We start from the raw sequence: 20,115 nt of genomic DNA, 5'->3' as shown, positions 1-20,115 counted from the left end.
ACATAAGCCTGAGGCAACGATCACCCGGCTGATGAGGGTATCTAATTGGGTGCCACCGACCCACGGGGTGACGTGCACGGCCCACTCCACGTGACCCGGGCCTATTCTTGGGAGTGTCTTTGGGGGAGTCTTTCATCATGGCGGCTTTGCGACCCCAGATCGTCTGCTTCGCCTCGATCGCCATCCCCTATTTCTCCCTCCTGCCCCTCCCCGCCGAGAGAAAATGAGGCCCTTTCCCTCCTTCTTCTCCTCCGGCTCATGACTGTGCCTTGAACCACCATGTTCATCTCCGACTGCGATCCCGACGAGGGCCTGTCCTCCAGTGTCGCCCGCGGCCCCGACCCACGCGTGTTTGACAAGCCCCCTTACTTCGACACCACCATTCAAGTCGGCTCGATCGGACAGCCTCCAGCGATTGACTCAGGGGGGCTATCCTTACAGAAAGGGTACGAGCTGCAGGATTTGGGCCCGGTTGGTGAGGACCAGGGAAATGCCTCAACGGTTACTGAACCGCTGTTGAGGGAAGAGGGACCTGTCTCTTGGAATAACCAGCAGGGCACCTCGACTGATGCTGCACACCCATTGTTCCCGCCGTTACCATCCTACGGCCCACCCTCCTTGATTTCCTCCGTTCAGTGTATCATTATTCGATGCGTATCGTTCGTGTTGTCCCTCGTTTTCCTCAGTACCGTCATCCTAGGCGCCCTCGTCCACACCGCCAGCGCTTCTGTCTCGCAACTCCGTCACAAGATCGGTGGACAGGCTTCCCCCACACCGAGAAAGTTTGATGCGGAAGAGCGGTCACGACGAGTTGAGCGCAACCAGGCGTTCCGGAGGTGGAGTTACCGACAAGAGAAGGAGGTGGACGAAGAGGGACTAGATGAATGCCCGCCCCTGGAAGGGGGCAAGGATCCGATCGTCTGCGATGTGGCCTACTACGCTAGACGGGTTGGGCTAGACGTGGAGACCTTCAAAGTTCAGACGGAGGATGGTTTCGTTCTCACGCTATGGCATGTCTACAACCCGCAGGAATACACCCCCTTGCCTCCTAAGGCCCGGCGCCCTCGGGGACCACACGTTTTCACCGGCCAGAAGAGCCCCGAGACCTTTCGTTTTCCGCGCAAATACCCCGTTCTCCTGATGCACGGACTGCTGCAGAGTGCCGGCGCCTTTTGTGCCAACGATGACGACAGTCTTGCATTCTTTCTCTGCAAATCGGGCTACGATGTTTGGCTCGGAAACAATCGCTGCGGCATGGTGCCGGAACATACAATGCTGTCTCAGTCGGACCCGCGGATGTGGACGTGGAACATCCAGCAGATGGGCGTGCTGGACCTGCCGGCGCTTGTTTCGCGGGTGCTCTTCGAGACGGGCTTTGAGAAACTCGGTCTCGTTTGCCACTCGCAAGGCAGCGCGGAGACCTTCATCGCGCTGGCCAAGGATCAGCGGCCCGAGCTCGGGGAGTGGATCTCGGTGTTTTGCGCCCTTGCGCCGGCCGTATATGCTGGTCCCCTGGTTGAACGAGTCTACTTTCGCTTCATGCGGATTATCCCGCCCATCGTCTTCCGGGCCTTTTTTGGCATCCATGCGTTCATCCCGTTCATGATGACGGTGCACCGCCGGCTACACCCGCGTATCTACGGCACCCTGGGATACTACGTGTTCTCGTTCCTGTTTGGGTGGAAGGATGCACGCTGGGACCGGGGACTCCGCGATCGAATGTTCCAGTTTGCGCCCGTGTATGTCAGCGCGGAGGCGATGCGGTGGTGGTTGGGCGGCGAATGCTTTGCCAGCCAGAAATGCATTCTAGCCACGCGCGAGGTCACGCTGGCGGAGGCGGAAGAAGATCATCGTGTGGAGCGGGGCCATGAATCTGCACTCCGCAGCGACACGGCCTGGTATGGCCCTCAGGCCCCTCCGGTTGCGTTGTGGATTGCGGGATCGGATGGTCTCGTGGACGGCCAACGGTTGCTGCACCGTCTCCAAAACGGGCGCGAGCCACACGTCCAGGTGGTGCACGCGAAGGTGATCGAAGACTACGAGCATTTGGATGTGTTGTGGGCGATGGATGCGATCGACCAGGTGGGCCAGGAAGTGCGGCAGGTTCTTTGGCAGACGATGCCGCAAGAGGCACGGACCGTATGCCGGATGCCGCGGGGAGTGTGGCTGAGCCACGATGAATGATGACGACCATGACTTAGATGTGGATAGACGGATAACCGGATGGCGTTGTACATAGACGATTGATATTCTTAATGCTTAATGGCTCCGGGGTGCAGATGATTCCATCAGGTGTCATCGCGGTTGTAGTATCTAACTCCGACGCTACGAACGAGCCAATGCGAACCCGTAATTTACGAGCATGGACCCAACTAACGGCGACTAAAATTCCTGGCGTCCCCGTTGGCAGTTTGCTTAAATGCAGCGGACCGTGATGATTGGCTACCAGGATCGGGGGATATCCAGCCCTCGCTGCCTAAGGCGGGGATGCATGCCAATATAACTTCCTCAAGGTACCTCGCTTGTCGTGACTCTAGAACCAGCACGCAGGTACTCATCCCCATCTCCATCCGCCATGGATAAGTTTAACCCCGACAATGACATTCCCGACCTCACAGGCCAAGTTTTTCTGATCACCGGGGGTACGTCACCATACCTACACCCCAACCCCATACCCCCACAACCATATACACCCAACTAAAGCGAAGAAACAGGCACCGCCGGCCTCGGAGCCCGCACCACCCTCCGACTGGCCCAACACCACGCCAACAAAATCTACATCACGGGCCGTAATGCCCCCGCCGCGGATGCCCTGATCGCCTCGATAGGCAACACGAGCAATACCACTACTAGCATAACTTTCCTCCCCTGCGACTTCACCTCGCTTGCCTCCGTCCACTCCGCGGCCCAAACCTTCCTATCCCGCGAATCCCGTCTCGATGTCCTCATCTGTAACGCCGGCGTTATGGCCACCCCGCCTGAGCTGACGATGGATGGGTATGAGTCTCAATTCGGGATTAATCATCTAAGTCATGCGCTTCTTATTCGGTGTTTACTTCCAGTACTACGGGGGTCTTCGCCCTCTCCGAGGATAGTGATTCTTACGTCGTTGGGGTGGCAGATGCATCCATCCTGTGGGATTGATTTCGATAGGTTGACTACGACTATGGAATGTAAGTTTGGTGGATCGTGGATGAGATACGGACAGAGTAAATTGGCGAATTTGTTGTATGCGAGGGAATTGAGGAGACGGGTCCCAGGGGTGGAGGTCGTGGCGGTGCATCCGGGGGTGGTGAGGACGGGGCTGGTGGATGGGTTGGGGTGGGGGAAGTTTGCGTTTACGTGGGTGACGAATTTGGGGAGGTTTGTAGGTGTTGATGAAGGGTGTTGGAATACGCTTTGGGCTGCGACGGGGAGGGATGGGGGGAGGGAGAGGGTCAATGGGGGGTTTTATGAGCCTGTGGGGGTATTGTCGAGGACGGTGGAGGGGAAGGGGAAAAGGGAGTGGTTGGATGAGGTTGGGGGGAGGTTGTGGGTTTGGACGGAGGGGGTGTTGGGGGGTTTGGATTTGGTTTGGAAGTAATTGATTGAGTGAGGGATGGGTTGGGGGTTGCTTGTGAGGGTTGAGGATGGGTTTGCTTTTGATTGTTAGTATGGGATGGATGGGAGGTAAGGGACGGCTTGGAATTAGGGCTGCCTGGTGTGCTATATATAGGGAGAGACTTGGGTTGGCATGACAGACAGACGGAATTGAAATTGAAATGGAATAGAACTGGAATAGAATAAATGGAATAGAATAAACATCAAGTTGCTTTTTATGTTACTATCTTTGCGACCTCGCTAGGAAGGTTTCTGCGTGAGGAATCTGCTGCTGTATGTACATCAGCCACTCCACTTGCATAAACAAATCTGCTGCCTAGTTAGACGGCCCGTACACCGACTCTTCATCCTCATCTATCCTGTCTACACACAAATCACTCACTTCGCAATACCCTCTCAAACCTGAATACTCTGCAATCCAACGTGCGGGGCAATCATCAATGAAGCATGACCGGGGGCCTTAACCCGAGGAGGTGGAAATCCCAGCAATCGGACCCATAAACCCACCGACCGACGACCTGCAGGTGATCCAAAACAGGGCATCCCGGACGCCATCGACGTGTCATCTGGGCTTGACTGACTCAGTGGATCCGTGACTGTTCCATGCAGAGCCGCGGTGCTTGGACAGTCAAGCATTGGCCTACAGAATTCTCCGCACGCGGGGCACCGCCACGGCCTTCCATAAGGCTGTGCGTTTTTCATGTCTGACGAGAGATTCCACCTGTTTCAGTGGTTTTGAGTCAGTGGGCATCTGACCTGATTAAAAAAGAACCGTATTGTCGGGTTGTCGAATTGTATGGATCTCCTGAAAAACAAAGACGCAGATACTAATGCACATGCACAGGCAGAGGCCAGTATCCATCCCTTCCTCCACCCCCAGCAAGGTCCTCTACCGAGTAAATACTCATTCTAACTAGTCCGGTCCGGTCATCAATACTGACCAGCAACCTTGTCACGGTGCTTGCTCCCTTTCATGTCTCACACCCAGCCCCCTTCCCCCCTAGGTATCCCCTAGGCACCCTAGGTACCCCCGCATGAATCCCGCTGTGGATGACCCCTGGTGGATGCCCCCTGGTGAACAACTGGCTCATTTCTCCAACAGGCGGATTGACTTTATCCATATCCGCCATGCATGAGGGGAAACTTCACGTCATGGACCGGCTGCCCTCCGCCCCGTGAGGGGGCACCGTGGAGTGGCCGCGAGCGGATGGGCATCAATCTTGTGAAGACGCTTTCGGCTGGCATGGACCGGTGAGGAAAAGCTATAAAGAGGCGGATGTCGTCGCTGCATTTTGTTTGTATCATCAGCCGCAACCTTCTCTGAACCTTCACCATGAAGTCTACTCTTCTCTACTCTTTGCCCTGGGCATCTGCCCTCCTTCCTGCCATCTATGGCGCCCCTACTGGGGGAAACCCGCCTTTGCGCGGCTCCGAGGATCTCCTGGGCTACTCAGCCTCCAACACGGTGACGGACCAGACCACCGACGATATTCCCTACGTGCCGGTGCCCGGTCAGACCGAAGCGGCGGACGTGGGAGTGTACCTGGACTTTGAAGATGCCGAGAACCTGCCGCAGCCCGTCCGAGGTGACGTGGGCGGCACCGACCCTGGCCCTCGTATGTCATGTCGATCCGTGGAACTTGCATAAACTCATGTCGATCCGATCCTAGGCAACCTCTATTACGATAAAATCAACAGTGACAAGCTGGCACCGCCGGGGACGGACAATGGCCAGACGATTAATGCCCAATGGCCCATGGGTATGCCTCCATGCTCCCAGAGATAGTCAATGCTAACCGTGTCCAGGACTCAGCCACAACCGGTAAGCCATCACGATGCATGCATGAGATGATACTAATTTGATAGATTGGGTCTGAACGAGTCCGGATGGGCGCGACAGGAAAATGAGGTGGTGATGCCGGCTGCGACGGAAATGGCCGGGGTGGATATGCGTCTGGAAGCGGGTGCATATCGGGAATTGCACTGGCATGTGGCCTCGGAATGGTCGCTGGTGTTGAACGGATCGTGTCGGATTGAGGTCAGTTGAGTTGCAGGATGCCTGGTTGATGACTGACTTGACCAGGCTGTCAATGAGAATGGTCAAACTTTCGTCGATGACGTGAGTGCCGGCGATGTCTGGTTCTTCCCTCCGTAGGTTTTATCCCGAGGATGCCCTGCCGATAGGGTTATCATTGGCATGCGACTAACTGGTTGCAGCGGTGTTCCGCATTCCATCCAAGCCCTCGACACGGGCGTCGAGTTTCTGCTCATCTTCGACGATGGTAGTTTTTCTGAAGACAACACTTTTCTCGCTACCGAGGTGTTTGCCCATCAACCGGTAATCCTCCTCCTTCACCTTCTCCCAACGGCCTCCCACTAATCCATAAATACAGCGCTCCGTCCTAGCCAAAAACTTCGACCTCCCCATCGCCGCCTTCGACGACATCCCCGAAGACGAACTCTACATCTTCCCCGGCACTCCCGCCCCGACCAACATCGAAGAACAAAATGTGACCGGCTCCGCAGGCATCCTCCCTCGCTCGCAGAGCTACTCCTACCATTTCTCCGAGCAACCCGCCCACGAAGTCCAAGGCGGAAGCGTCAAGATCGTCGACTCGCAAACCTTTCCCATCTCCACTAACACGGCCGCCGCCCTAGTGACGGTACGACCCGGCGGCATGCGCGAGATTCACTGGCATCCTACCAGCGACGAATGGACGTTTTTCATCAGTGGTAAGGCCCGCGCTACGCTCTTCACTGCTCCCAGCACGGCCACCACCTTTGATTATCGGCCCGGGGACGTGGGATATTTCCCCCAGTCGAATAGTCATTATATTGAGAATACGGGGGATGAGGATCTGGTGTTTTTGGAGGTGTTGCAGACGGATGAATTTACTGGTAACCCCCCTTTCCCTCTTCCTTTCGTTTTTATCTACGATGATAGGAGATATACTGACATGATATGATGGGATAGATGTCGCCCTCGGCCAATGGATCGGATCTACACCGAAGCAGATCGTAGCGGATACGTTGCATCTTCCACAGAGTGCTTTGGATAAATTGAAGACGGAGAAGATGTATGTTGTGGCGGGGTCGAATGTTTCTGATGTGGCGGTATAAATAGGGTAGAGGGGAAGGGTTGGGTTGATGATGAGATATGAGTGTTGATGATTGGACATATTGCTTTGCTTACTTGGGGGAATATAAATACTATTCATTGAGTATGATATATAATTGATGATGATATACTCTTGAGAAAGGAGGATGTTGGTAGGGTAGGGTAGGGTGTGTGGTGTTATTGGCTAGGATGGTCCCCGCATTTAGCCATTCATGGATCCAATGATATTGTAGAGGAGGATCCGATCGGATGTCCGAGCATACAGCATACAGCATACAGCATACAGCATACAGCATACAGCAGGCAGGCAGGCAGGCAGGCAGGTTATTGATCCCTCGGTTGTTATCTGGTACCCGCCAGTAAGGATATGCCACGCCATAACTTACCTACTTACCCCTCTTGTTTAACTTAACCGAGGATATCTACATTACTTGTATCTACGTAGGAGTCACTTTCTTTGTCTGGGGATCAATCAGAGGATATATGGGATGTATTTGGATGGTATTATCTGTTATTTTCCGGTATTATCGACAGATTCAATGATATAGGTCTTTAGGTTTGTGTAGTCTATTCGTGGGAAAGGAATATTGGTGTTGGAGTAGTTCGTCGATGATCGGAGATAAGATCGGGTGAGAATTTGAGGGAGGGGGTGGGATTACCATAAAGTTTAGGAATTGGGGGTAGATATGTCCTAATCGATCTGGACTATGGAATTGATTATTACCTCGATTGGACTCTATACGTTTTGTTGAATGGTTAATTGTATGGGGTATTCAGTCCTCAACACATTTCATTATTTCAATTAACGATCAAAAAGGAAGATAGAGAGAGGGTAAAGATCAAAGATCCCTCAACAAAAACCCCCCAAACTGTAACTTCTGAAACACTCCCTCGGGATCATATTTCCCTGCTACCTCTTTCATCTTCTTTACGTTGTCTTCCCCGTAGCTCTCGAGAACCTTCTGTAAGCCAGTGGCAAAAGTCATACATTTGAAATCGAGCAATAAATCCCGTTCCTGAGCTAGGGTTTGTACCCGTTCAGACATGGTCTCTACTGCTTGTTGTGCGGCGATGTCATCGCACTCGTTGGGCCATTCACAGGTGAAGACCCACCCTATTCATTAGGTTAGTTTGTTTCACCGGTGATGTCTAAGGAATAACACTGAAGAGAAACAGAAGAGGGAAGAGAGGATGACTTACAACATTGTTCCACCCCTTTCAACCCCATTATATTCCCCCCTCGGTGCATACCCTCCCGTACACCATTTTCGCCCATTGGTTGGATGGTGTAATGCAGTATACAGCCTTCGGGAAGAGTCTCCTTTACTTCATTCCATACTTTATATACTTCTTCGTATAACGCCACCGAAACACGGGTCGTAACTGTACTTATTGCCCGTCTGGTATTCTTCGCATTAGCCATTTCATTCAAGCATTTACTTATTTTATTGGGGGAGAAAGAGGTGGGGGGGGAGGTTACTTCTTAGCCTCCTGCGCATGACCCATCGCCTGAGCCAGGGAGAGAATAGTCCCGTTAGTTAGTGGCACCGCTGTCATCATACTCTTAACCTTCTGAAAGGGATCAAACACAACGGGTAGGGAATTAGACGTAGAAGCTGGACTGGGCTGGTGACTGTAGAGTAACCCCACAGCTACAAAGCCATTATTAAAATTGGTAAACAGACCGATCTTCGGATCAGAGGCCATGGCGTTTTGCACGGAGACGGTGGCTTCGTTGATGGCGGTGTGGTCTGTGGGTTGGTAGAGGGTTATGTTGTATTGGATGGGGATTAGGGGGTAGGTTTGGATGGTAAAATGAGTGATTATTCCTATACGGGTTGTGTTAGGGTGTGGTTTATTGATTGGGGATGTGGGGGGGGGGGGTACCGAAGTTAGAACCACCGCCTTTGAGAACGTGGTAGAGATCCGGGTTGGTGGTTGGGTTGGCGTTGAGGAGGGTGCCGTTGGCGAGGAGGACCTATACATTATAGGTGAGTTGGAGGTTAGGGTTGGAAGAAGGGTGAGGTACCTCGAAGTTCTTTACGTTGTCTGCTCCTAGACCGTGGAGGTTAGGCAGAGCGCCCATGCCTCCTGTACTTTCTTATTAGCTTCATCTCAAGGAAATTCGTTCCAAATGTAGGTGGTACATACCTCCTAGAAGGAACCCCCCCAATCCAACCTGTGGATCCCTCCCCCCAATTGCAGACAATTTCTGTCCCTCTAACCACGTATACACCTCCCCCCAGGTACATCCCGCCCCGACTCGAGCTGTACCATCAGGTGTCAACTCCATGGTCTTCAGCTGACGGATGTCCAGAACAATGGCCGTTTCATCGGCGCTACTGAACCCCACGTTGGGGTTATGGCCGGTGGTGCGAACGGAGAACTTGCATCCGGTTTTCTGGATGATGGATAGTGCAGTGGTGAGGTCGTCGATGGTGCTGATCTGGATGTATCCTGCTGCTGGGGTCCAGCAGGTTTGGGACCAGGGGGTTGTGAGGGCGGCTTGGTAGGGGGTGGAGGTGGAGGGGGTGAGGGTTTTGTCGGGGAGGAGGGTTTGGAGTTGGGTGAGTGCGGTGGTAGTGTTGGAGGCCATGGTTGTTGTGTTTAGTGGGAAGTGAGAAGTGAGAAGTGAATTGAAGAGTTAGGATTTGGTCTGGGGAGGTGCAGATTTATGGCTTCTTGTAGGTAGCATCATTACGCTACTAGGGATTTGGGGTAGCCAACTCGCTAACCACTTTTCATGCTCAGCCTTGTATCTGCTGTTGGTACCTGTTAAACAAATAATTATTATGTCCAGTGATTGGACCATCTGGCGCATGTCAGCGCGAAGGAATCGATCCCTGTAGTAGCCCCACCGGCTTACGCTGACAGCTAAGCCCTCGGCCAGATCAACCCCCAGTGGCTGATCTCACTATACCTGGATAGGAGAGGTGCATGGGGCAGAACGTCATTCAGCTACAGTGGAGTAGGCGGGCGTGATCTTTGTAGTCGGCTGGCCACGTACTTTCCTTAAGGTCTTGTTGGTTGGCCAAACCTCAGCCTTGTTTGCCCTAGAGCAACTGACAAGGTACCCTTCAGTACACCCAACCAGTATGTGATCAGCCCTGTAACTACTCCACTCAAGGAAGTTGGTTAATTTTATGATCACATCAGCTGGACCTTACTGTGATTTACTTCCGAAGAACAATTCTAGATCATCGACGGAGTATTATAGAAAATTCTTTACCGATTATCTCCGCCTACAGCTAGAAAACGTTAATTCGATTGAACATTTAAGAGGAAGACTGTCCCAGTTTAGAAATATTCCAGTCATCAACAGTTCAGTCCATCAATCAAGTGGTAGCAGTAGCATTCATAAACCTGATATACCCGGCTGTGCAGTGACAACTAAGGATATCAAACCCAACCAGTCGCAATCCAAACCCTATCATCATCCACCTCCCTCCTCCTTTTTACCCCCATATCACCGGGCATCTCCCCTCACCACCTCCTCATGCTGCTTACTCCTCGCCACCACTCTCACCCCACCCCTTGGCAAAACTGGCTGACTCACCACTCCCGGCGTCAACTCCACCCCCGATTTCCCCCCCATTCCCTCCTCCGGGCTTATCCTCATCATAGCCAACACCATCGCCACAGTCATAAAGATACTACTATCTGCCAACACTCGGCCGGGACAGATCCGTCGACCGAACCCGAATACCACCTCTGCTGGATCAGCTTGCGGCGTTTCGCCGAGGAAACGCTCCGGGTTGAACCTGTCGGGTTCGGGGTAGGTGGTGGGGTTGTGTGTGAAGGACCTGTTTTTCTTAGTTTCTTTATAGTATATTATTCAAAGGGATAAGAAAAGGTGGTATACCAAATATTCTGCATCACAATCGCACCCTTCGGAATCCGATATCCCTCGTACTCATCCTCTTCCGTACAGAGATGAGGCAGCCCCATCGGCGCAACGGGACACCATCGAAGAGATTCCTTCACGATGGCGTTGATGTAGGGAAGTCGAGGACGGTCACTAGCACAAGGGAGGGTGTATGGTCCTAGAACCCGATCGAGCTCTTCTTGGGCTTTGGTTTGGACGTCGGGGTTGAGGGCCATGGCGAGGAAGAAGGTCATGAGGGTGGAGACGCTCTACATCAGTATTAGTATGTATCTTCGGTGCATGATGAGATGAGAGGAGAGAGGACACACTGTATCCGACCCGCCCGTGAACAGCGCCACCGATGTCCATTTGGCAATAAACTCCTCTTCTTCCGTAAGGGGTTTCTCCTTATTGAGTAAACTAGATAGGTAGGATGGGGTTTGTGTGCCGTTGGCCATCTTCTCCCGGACTAGTTGGTAGGGTGTTTCTACGGTGGTGAGGAGTTGGGTACGCCAGGTGCGTCCTAAACGTTGGAATTTGGCGAATGGGAACCAAGATGGGAGGTATTTTACTACAATTGTTAGGTTCAACATTCTCTTTTGATGAATCTGCGAAAAAGAGGGGGCAGGACATACAAGCAGGAATCGTATCCACCAGCCACATCCCCGGACTCCCAGCCGTACTAAACGACTCCATTGCCTCATTGGCCATTTTCACGAGCGGATCGTGCCCATCTGGGTTGATTGTATACCCGTAGGCGATTTGGAGAATGATTGCTCCGGCTTCACTGTTATTATTAGCTTACTCTTCTTCTCTCTTAGTGGTTTTGGTAGGGAGCGAACGGGCATACGTCCTAATATGCTGTACCAAATTCTCCGAATCATCCAATAATCGCTGCAAGAACCGTCGCGCTTCGAGTTCCTGTAAGGGATTGAATTTCGACACTAGCGCTTTGGTTCCCAACACTTGGTGTAGGGCTTTTCGGTAGGCGCGGAATCGTCCGTTATAGGGTTGTAGAGCGAGAACGTCATTCCAGCCGATTCTGATTGGTTAATCCATGGAAATAACTAGATAAATGGATGAATGAATGAATGGATCGATGGATGAGTGCTTACATCTCTCCGGCAAAGACCAGACGCGGCCGGGATGAATATACGGAGGAGCGTTTCTCGAGGAGATCAACGGCCATGCGGGCATCGTGGAGAATGATGATGGTTTGACCGAGAGTGGTGATGGAGTTGATGGGGCCTGTGGGTTAGATGGATAGGTAGGTGGGAGGAATGGGAGTACCGTAGCGGTCTCGCAATTGCAGCCAGTGCTTGTATTCTGGCGTGTCTGGTGGTGGAAGGTCCCCGAGATTGCCGATGATGGGCTTGCCTTTGGGTCCGGGGGGAAGAGGGAGGGAGGGTTTTTGTCGGAGGCGAAGGATGAGCAAGAGGGTGAGGCCGAAAAAGGCGATCACAAATGCGGCCATGATTGGGATGGGATGGTGATGAGAAAGGTTTCGGCGGATGGAGGTCTTATCTTAAATTGTCTGCGTGTCTGCAGGTGTCAGATTTCATAAGCTGGATAGTGTCATGCAGCTAGTGGTTAGTCTGCAGACCGTCGGCTTGAAGGAGGGGTCATTGACAGCCGAGGTATCCTGTGGTGGATGATGGTGGAACCATTGATCCCAGGATTGCTGGTGTAATAATTGAAGCCGGCCAATAAACCGGTTGCAGTGATGCGGAGACCGACTCCGCATTCACAGCAGCTACAATAGAAGTATTATCTAAACGTACTCGTTGGTAGCGAGCTTTCTTTCGTTACACAGTACATTCTGCCTTTTCTTTTATTTGTTGCCAATGCAGACTAGGCTTGAAGACCAAATCTAGTTCAGTGTCTTTTGCCAAAATCCGATTATTAAGTGCCACTTTCCATTCAATCAAGTAGTGTATAGATGCAGAGCGTCCTCATTAGTTGGTTCTCCGTGGTTGGGTCGGGTATCCTCAAGGAAGCCGATACGATCTAAAACGGGTCGATACAAAGGAAGGGTTTGGTCACCGTAATTTGGTGAGTGTGGATAAGGCAATATGAGGGCGTGCGTTCCCATCTGCTGGCTTGGGTGGCAATGTCACTATCCAAAGGCTCCAAGCTCATTTTCCCGACGCACAAGACGCCACTGAGGATCATAACATCTGGCGTTAGCTTTCAGTCAAGTAGCATGTTGAACATGGAGGAATATTGGTTCCAGACAAGACAAGTAAGATAATAAGCAGAGTTATTAACGTTGCTGCTGGAAAAGGGAGCAGATGCTCGTCACGTCAATGCCGGTGATCAGATCGCGCTGCAACTGGCCGAGGAGTGTAGGCACAAAGGAGTAGCTAGGCTTCTGAGGATATGAGAAATGTTATAAGGTGAGACCACTATCGAATGAAGAACTAAGTCTGGTACTGTACTCTGTTGCAGAAGTAGTTTCATTAGTAGAAGGTGGAACTTGACGTCAAGCGCGGCTATGGCCGTGGTTCTAGAGATTCACTTTATCAAGATAGCTATACGCCTTTGGATCTTGGTGATCTTCCACTCCACGTGCGTCTATTCCCTTATCCGGGGTCTTCCAGCCGGTTGGGCTGTACCACCCTCGTGATTGACGAGGTCCAGAAGGGCCAGGGATAACAACAGGCAGTCGGTCGCATCCTTTCCACTCTACGAAATCCCATATGCACGCCGGTTCGGGGGCTTCGCCAGGCCATTCGAATCCGAGATGGTATCTTTGTTGCAGTTAACACCGTGTATGCATTACTGATGTAGCCATTAAGTCTGGTCAGCCGGATCAATACTAGTTGAACTGTCGACCGGACTTAATCATCGAGGAACTGAGATGGATGATGAGTATATAGATAGCTAAATCTGGCTGGTTCGGTTAGCCAAACTACTTTACCGAGAATACCCTGTTAACGTTACTGCGTATTACCCAGTGAGGGATCAATACGTACGTAATAAGAATGGTTACTAGGATAAAGATTGAATTGATAGTATGGTAAGAAGAGAGGATATCATCGCATTAACAACCAGTGAGGAGTAGCACACAGCCTGCTTAGTAATGGGTTTGTTGCCGCGGTCAATACATGGTCGCGTTATCCCATTGAGACTCTGGACAGCATTTCGTACTATCATTTTCAAAATGCATGCTAACACATCTTTAAGAGTAGACTCTGATGTCCTAGAGTTCTGCACATCATTGCAACATTCTGAGGCCTCTTCCATCTATGAGGTTATGCTGAACAATGATCGCTACTGTCTGAAAGTGGTATGTCTCTTACGTGTCTGGTCAATCCAGTGCTGACCTTTCCGAGTATCACGATAATGGTGATCCTGGCTATGCTCAAGATGGTCGTGATTTGAATCGATTGCGCTGCGAATTGAACGCTTATAGGAATTTGCAAGCTGGTGGAGTGTGCTAAAAGGGTGTGGTTCCACGCTATATTAGTTACGTTGACCAGCTCGACCCGGCGCTTTATCAGCCCCATTTAGATCGCTTCGCAAACGACATCAATAAGCCAGGAGCTATCTTGCTCGAATTTTTGCCAAAAACGGAAAGTCTGAATTGTGTCAACTACTCCAATGACTGCTTTAAGGTTGCGATGCAGGGGCTGAAGGAAGTCCATCAAGCCAAGGTGCTCCATAACGATCCCTATCCTAAGAATATTCTCATTGTACATGGGGATCCTGAGCGGATAGTTTGGGTTGATTTTGATGTTTCTATGTCCTACTCGGATTCTCAACTACAAGATAGCCGGGTGCGGATATGGTTCGAAGACGAGATCGAGTGGGCAGCAAGCTTTGGAAATATTTTGGTATGTTAATGGCAAGCTCCTATCTGCTTAGACAGAGATCTGATTGAAGGCAGAGGAAGGATCAAGAGAGAGGCGAACCTCCCAATCTTGAATATTATTAATCCCAAGGCACAATGTGCCTTACCCTGAGATATGCTTCAGGATAGTTGAGCATGGAGTGTATATGACTCACTCATAGCGCTATAAATGAGCCAGCTAACTTATTTTGAGCCCGGCTCCAAGCCGGAAGTGTGCATTGGATGATTATGGCTGCAGATTTCCTGATTTAAATTGTACTATAGACTCTCAGAACCCAGCAATTCTTCAGCTCGCTGCGTAAAAGGTACATTAGTTGGATCTAGCGGGCGGTAGTCGATTAACGCTTCTCGGTCCAGCCGCCTTATCCAAAACATCTGATGAGGTCACCCAGCACCACGGCTTGGGAGTAGTGGCAGATGTCGCTGTGCTTGAGCCGGCGCCGGACTCGTTAATTTAGGTTAGGGCTGGCATGTTTTATTCCTTCTCATATGGTAGAGGAGAGAAGAAACATGATGAAAAGCTAGATAGAAATTGAGCATATTCCAGGAGAGGCTATCAATTGGCTTGGGGGAGAGAAGGGCATCATCAAACCAAGGAGCTGTCTTACAAAGAAGCCCGACACTTATTCAAAACCACCGTCCGGGTCTGCAAAAACTCCTCCAAGCCCCATCTCCCTCCGAACCGTCCCCATCCACTATCCCCCAGTCCACCATGAGGCAGCGTCGCTTCATCATGCACCGTCCCCGCATTAACATGGACAGCTCCCGCTGCAAGCTCCCCGGACATTTCCAACGCCTTGAAATGATCCCGCGTAAACACCGCCGACGACAAACCATATGCGGACCGCTTGACCATCTCCAGACCCTGCTGTTCCGACTCAACCACCACAATCCCAAACACCGGACCAAACGACTCGACTGTATAGAACTCCATACTCTCCGTCACACCCTCAATCACTGTCGCCGGGAAACCCAGCGGATCCTCAGCAAATGGATTCCCCGCCTGATGAATAACCGCCCCTTTGTCCCTCGCATCATCCACCAACCCCATCAACCGATCCCGACTCGCCCTCGAAATAACCCTATGCGGTCTCTCCTCAGCATACAACCTTTCCAATATCCTCCCGATCAACTCCCCCGCCACCGACCGAAAAACATATACCAGATCCGTGGACATGCAAATTTGACCATTCTACCCATGCCTCAAATTAGCCACTCCACACCAACATAACACATATTCAAACAAAAAACAAGAACTCACATTCAAAAATCCCGCCTTCACAATCTCCTCCGCCGCCTGTCCCAAGTCTGCATCCTCCAAAACCACCACGGAATTCTTCCCTCCCAACTCCAACAACACGGGCTTCAACGCCCTCACTGCCTTGGCCGCAATAACCCTCCCTACCCCAGTCGACCCAGTGAAATTACATTTCCTGACTGCCGGATGCTCAATCATAACCTCATACACCTCCGCTGCATCTTCCGGCCGATGCAACACGAAGTTAACCACTCCTGGTGGGAACCCCGCCTCGCGGAATAATCCTGCGATGAAATGATGCGTGCGGGGACTTAGTTCCGATCCCTACATACACACATACATAGGTTAGCAACCCATTCACTTTCTTTCTCCCATCTCCTCAACCCTCAAAAACAAATGAAGAAAGAGAAAGTGACCTTGAAAACCACACAATTTCCCCCCGCTACAGCAGCTACTATGGCTCTGAACCCTAATATAAGCGGTGCATTCCACGGCGCAATACCCAGTACCACACCGAGTGGTTTCTTGAGGACAAGTGCGAAGCTAGGTCCCTTAGATGGGGGGATTATTCCCGTTAATGTATCTGTGATCAGGGAGGCGGTTTCTTCGATCATGTTGATCGACACGGAGATGTTTTCCTCGGTCCATTGATGCGAGCAGTGGATTTCGGATTCGATAAGGGTTTGGATGTGGGGGGTTTGGGTGCGGAGGAGCTGGTTTTCTTGGTGGTTAGGGTTGGTGGTGTAATGGGAGGGATATTGGGGCAGGGGAAGGGGGATACCCTAGCTAGATTGAGTAGAAGTTGTCTTCGGTGGGAGGGATCTGTCCTTGACCATGCGGGGAAGACACTTGCGCTGGATTCGATGGCTTGGATTGCTAGGTCTGGGGTTGCGCCTTGGAAGAATCCCGGAGAGGGTTGTGGTGTTGTCAATGAGATGGGGTATTTGCGTTCATGGGTGGGTTGGAGGATGTCTTTTCCGTGGATTATGAGGGGGATTGTTGATGTGTTCATTGTGTTAGATATGATATTGCAGAAAGGAATGCTGTGTAGGGTTTACATGGGGTTTTATTCCAGGGCCCCGAGTCTTTTAGATAGTAGGAAGAGATACCGATCCCCAGAGCCGTATCTTGAACCCCGCCAACGATAATCTCCGGGTTTGTGCTCCGGGGTATGATCTGGGGAATGGAGATAGCTTCATAGGTGAGTTCTTTGCCGGGGGTAGTACCCGGATGGCGGGTTTCCTTATTCAGCTAGGGAGGTATATCCGTTAATTTACTGATTTTCCTGGGGTGTATATCCGGAGGAGCGTGATGGTTCGGAAATACGGGATATTTAGACTTAAGTGGGGCGAAATAATCATGGCTGCCTAGATTTAGAGTTGAAAGGTTGTTCGGTTGATTATTTACGAATATGTACTTTTCTATAATCAATAGATGATTAGAATTGAGGCATCATTCTCTAGCTCTGCTCTATTCTTGAATTGTGGCATGGCTGCGCAAGTCTCGGTCTTCTGCCGAGACTCCACCGATCGTGGCCGTGGAGCTCGGCGGTTTCTTGGCCGGGGGAAATCCGTGATTCCACGATTGTGGAATCAAAATTATACATGTCTTGACTCTTGAGTGGTGAGAACTGAGAAGAGTATGTGGGGATCTGCTCCGCAAACTATTATTATCGAAAAGGTACAGATTTGTCACTGGATCCGCTCAAATTTAACAAAACTCAGTGGACTAGGGCCCGGACTCGGGTGCTGGTTTCGCTGTAGCCTGCGAAACCCGGCAAATTTCCGCATCATTTTCAATGGATGGATTAAATTGGAGTTCTATTGTGGTATGTCGTGGGTCAAGAAGCACTTCTCATACTCGTATTTTTATGTTAGCTCCGCAATGGTCGAGCGGTTATTCACATCGTCTACTAATTCCGCCCTGCTTAGTAGCAGCGTGCGTACGAATCCCTTTGAGGGATTTGTTTTTGGGATTTTTTTTCTCACTGTTGATTGAAAGTGTGTACTACTCGAGAAGTATGTCCAATCTACAAGTCTAACCACAACAACATGTCCCGATTGTATCCCTTGGCCGTCAGTCTGTTCCTAAGCAAGGACCTACACCAAAATTACTTCTTCAAGCTCTTCCTCGTCCATCTCCTCGCCATGCATCGTTCCATGAACATAAGCCTCTTCGATCAGTACCCGTTCTGGTACCTCTCCAGAGACATCCTCCTCAGGCAGAGCTCGAAGGATATATGGCGTCCGGGCTCCTGCTATCAGCCACACTTCGTCTCCACATTCTGCACACCAAGAGCCCAGGCCAATATATCCGTTCTCCGTCTCGAAGATGGATCTTCCTTTCGCGTGATATTTATCCATGATACCTAGATCAAGGGGCGTGGGCCCAGAACCCGTTCCATATACAAATTCCTGAAACTCGGGCATGGCCTGTAGCTGGTCTGCCTCGGCATCATCCTCGAGTGCCGACTCACAGTGCAGTCGTTGTTTGCTAAGATGTTCCGATTCAATGGTGTCAGTTGGCAACAAATCATCAGTTTGGTCGACCAGAAGAGTCCTCCGAAGGGCCTCTGCACGGGACTGGCCGGTCGGGTGGTATATCAGAGGTAGGTAATTCATGAAGCGAAGTAGTGCCAGTGGCATCGTTTCTATCTGCTCCGTCGGGAACCTTCCTGGTATTTGCATGGTCATGATGATTCGATCACGATAGATTCCTCTTAGGTGGAGGGCTCGAGGGTTGTCGGATGGTATAATAAGGTCCATGGTTCTTCCAAGCTCCACGCGCCCTGCATTGAAGTCCAACATCCACAAGCGGTAGTAAGTGCGATCAACCCCAAAACTGGCTATCCACGATGGCAATTCAAGCTCATTAAGATATCCAGCTTCTACAAATGAAAGGCCCTCGAGAGGCTCTAAAACCTCACAAGTGCCCGATGTCCATCTTTGTATAGGCTCGTCAGGGGACCCTTCCATGAAGATTCTACCCACGCGGACGATCAAGCTAGCCGCGTCAACCTCATAGTCAGGCTCTATACGATGGCGAAAGTCGTCCCGCGAAATGCCCAGTAGTGAATATATCTTGTCCCGAGGGTCTGTCGCTTGAAATGCCCATGACTTGGATAGCAGCACGGAAAGGCTCGGTTTGTGTTCCCATGTCGCAACTGGTTGGGCGATATTCTGGCGAACCATCTTCCTCTCTCGCGAGTCGGGGGAGATCCTAATCCTAATATCAATCAGATGAAGGGGCTGGTAGTTTCCTGTCCCGTCTCCTTTTGCTAGAAATAATGGGACGCCAGCGACGTGTGTGCCATCTAACGAGGTGGAGTTCAAGGATTTGAAAAACTGCCAATAATCCATGTCTTCTGAGCCGCAGAGCAACCGGATATGCTGAGCTAAAGCGACCTCTTGGATCACCCAGGCCCGAGTGAACCATGTGCGGTTACGCCACCAGTCCGCAGCAGCCTGCACTCTGTCGGAGTGATTCATCGCCTCGCCATAACTCTCGGTCTGTAGGTCATTGACAAACTCCACCGCATGTTCCACACTCTCGTCCTCGATCCCCAACCACACCAGCACCATAGTTGCCTTGGTGTAGATGCGAGACATGAGCATAACCTGTTCTTTGCGCTCAATGAGATCATCCTGGTTGATACACAATGCATCCACCCAGAGGTAAGTTACAGGCTTAGTCTCTAGACCCTTAGTATGACTGAAGGAGTCATCACTGTCCTCAAGATGTTTAACCGGCAGACTTGCCTCGAAATGATTGTCGTGGATGGATTCCGGTGATGAATCCCACCGTTGGATGAACTCGAACAGATTTCGGCGGACCTCCACCTTCCGACCGTTCAAGGAGATGTATCTGGGGTGTGACTCGCTGTCATATTCCCGGGCCAGTTCATCGTCGAGAAAAGGTGAACCCCAGGTATACGATAGAGCTTGAAAGGGAGGAGGGTTCTGCTCGAGGTCTACGACCTGTAGGTTAAGCTGGATCAAGGAGTCTTCGCAGTCCGATTGACCCGTCTCTGTGTTTTCCTGACACAGACAGAGAAGGCGGATGGAGGTCTTTGTCCGTAGGGGTAGATCACTGTAGAGCCCTTCATCAGCGGTCCCCTTTTCATCGGCACGACCGAGGTCAATGTAACCTCGTAACCGCTTAAGAAGGGAGAAAATAAAACGGAAAAAAGGAGAAAATGACTTGAGTGAGATCATCGGTTGAGTAACCAGGTGCAACTGAACTCGGAGAACGAGGGTGATGGAAGTGGGTGGGAAGCACCTACCCTTCACCTTCGGTTGTCGCTGGTGATCTGTCGCGCCAACTCTCACCCGTTCTCTACCAATGTACTTGTGCATAAGATGGTGAGTTGTCTAGAACTGGTCCAATGATGAGTTGCTTATGGCCGGGATGTGTCGGATAGA

The 20,115-nt window shown here is 51.2% G+C and overlaps 7 protein-coding genes across 7 annotated transcripts; 3 read left to right on the top strand and 4 right to left on the bottom strand.

The window, feature by feature from the left end:
- Positions 1-106: 106 nt before the first annotated feature.
- Positions 107-3,144, top strand: BO94DRAFT_627988 (putative ab-hydrolase associated lipase; the record flags this gene model as incomplete). The annotated part of the gene is made up of 4 exons (XM_025617453.1): positions 107-2,139; positions 2,585-2,642; positions 2,715-2,997; positions 3,063-3,144. The coding sequence occupies exons 1-4, from the start codon at positions 280-282 to the stop codon at positions 3,142-3,144; spliced, it is 2,283 nt and encodes a 760-aa protein (XP_025463044.1). The 5' UTR covers positions 107-279.
- A 1,789-nt stretch (positions 3,145-4,933) lies between these two features.
- BO94DRAFT_627987 (putative oxalate decarboxylase) lies at positions 4,934-6,725 on the top strand (the record flags this gene model as incomplete). Its single annotated transcript, XM_025617452.1, has 8 exons — positions 4,934-5,216; positions 5,271-5,360; positions 5,407-5,422; positions 5,467-5,638; positions 5,684-5,751; positions 5,818-5,938; positions 5,994-6,498; positions 6,575-6,725. 8 exons carry the CDS (start codon positions 4,934-4,936, stop codon positions 6,718-6,720), a joined length of 1,401 nt encoding a protein of 466 aa, XP_025463043.1. The 3' UTR covers positions 6,721-6,725.
- Positions 6,726-7,472: 747 nt separating this feature from the next.
- BO94DRAFT_539398 (FAD-binding oxidoreductase) lies at positions 7,473-9,354 on the bottom strand. The gene is made up of 6 exons (XM_025612699.1): positions 8,870-9,354; positions 8,748-8,809; positions 8,606-8,696; positions 8,199-8,547; positions 7,919-8,118; positions 7,473-7,832 (listed from the first exon to the last, which is right to left on the bottom strand). Exons 1-6 carry the CDS (start codon positions 9,312-9,314, stop codon positions 7,558-7,560), a joined length of 1,422 nt encoding a protein of 473 aa, XP_025463042.1. The 5' UTR covers positions 9,315-9,354; the 3' UTR covers positions 7,473-7,557.
- Positions 9,355-10,062: 708 nt separating this feature from the next.
- BO94DRAFT_627985 (cytochrome P450) lies at positions 10,063-12,057 on the bottom strand (the record flags this gene model as incomplete). The annotated part of the gene is made up of 7 exons (XM_025617451.1): positions 10,063-10,521; positions 10,581-10,852; positions 10,913-11,154; positions 11,219-11,370; positions 11,434-11,625; positions 11,699-11,831; positions 11,874-12,057. 7 exons carry the CDS (start codon positions 12,055-12,057, stop codon positions 10,185-10,187), a joined length of 1,512 nt encoding a protein of 503 aa, XP_025463041.1. The 3' UTR covers positions 10,063-10,184.
- Positions 12,058-13,746: 1,689 nt separating this feature from the next.
- Positions 13,747-14,520, top strand: BO94DRAFT_560255 (uncharacterized protein; the record flags this gene model as incomplete). Its single annotated transcript, XM_025614137.1, has 4 exons — positions 13,747-13,872; positions 13,919-14,019; positions 14,053-14,419; positions 14,473-14,520. 4 exons carry the CDS (start codon positions 13,747-13,749, stop codon positions 14,518-14,520), a joined length of 642 nt encoding a protein of 213 aa, XP_025463040.1.
- A 520-nt stretch (positions 14,521-15,040) lies between these two features.
- Positions 15,041-16,850, bottom strand: BO94DRAFT_525931 (ALDH-like protein; the record flags this gene model as incomplete). The annotated part of the gene is made up of 4 exons (XM_025610334.1): positions 16,476-16,850; positions 16,111-16,407; positions 15,698-16,018; positions 15,041-15,628 (listed from the first exon to the last, which is right to left on the bottom strand). Exons 1-4 carry the CDS (start codon positions 16,704-16,706, stop codon positions 15,041-15,043), a joined length of 1,437 nt encoding a protein of 478 aa, XP_025463039.1. The 5' UTR covers positions 16,707-16,850.
- A 925-nt stretch (positions 16,851-17,775) lies between these two features.
- BO94DRAFT_627983 (HET domain-containing protein) lies at positions 17,776-20,049 on the bottom strand (the record flags this gene model as incomplete). Its single annotated transcript, XM_025617450.1, has 1 exon — positions 17,776-20,049. One exon carries the CDS (start codon positions 20,047-20,049, stop codon positions 17,794-17,796), a length of 2,256 nt encoding a protein of 751 aa, XP_025463038.1. The 3' UTR covers positions 17,776-17,793.
- Between the last annotated feature and the right edge of the window lie 66 nt (positions 20,050-20,115).

This window comes from Aspergillus sclerotioniger (assembly GCF_003184525.1).
Source record: "Aspergillus sclerotioniger CBS 115572 chromosome Unknown BO94scaffold_35, whole genome shotgun sequence".
Classification (NCBI taxonomy): Eukaryota; Fungi; Ascomycota; class Eurotiomycetes; order Eurotiales; family Aspergillaceae; genus Aspergillus; species Aspergillus sclerotioniger.
This window is presented reverse-complemented; position numbering and strand designations above follow the sequence as displayed.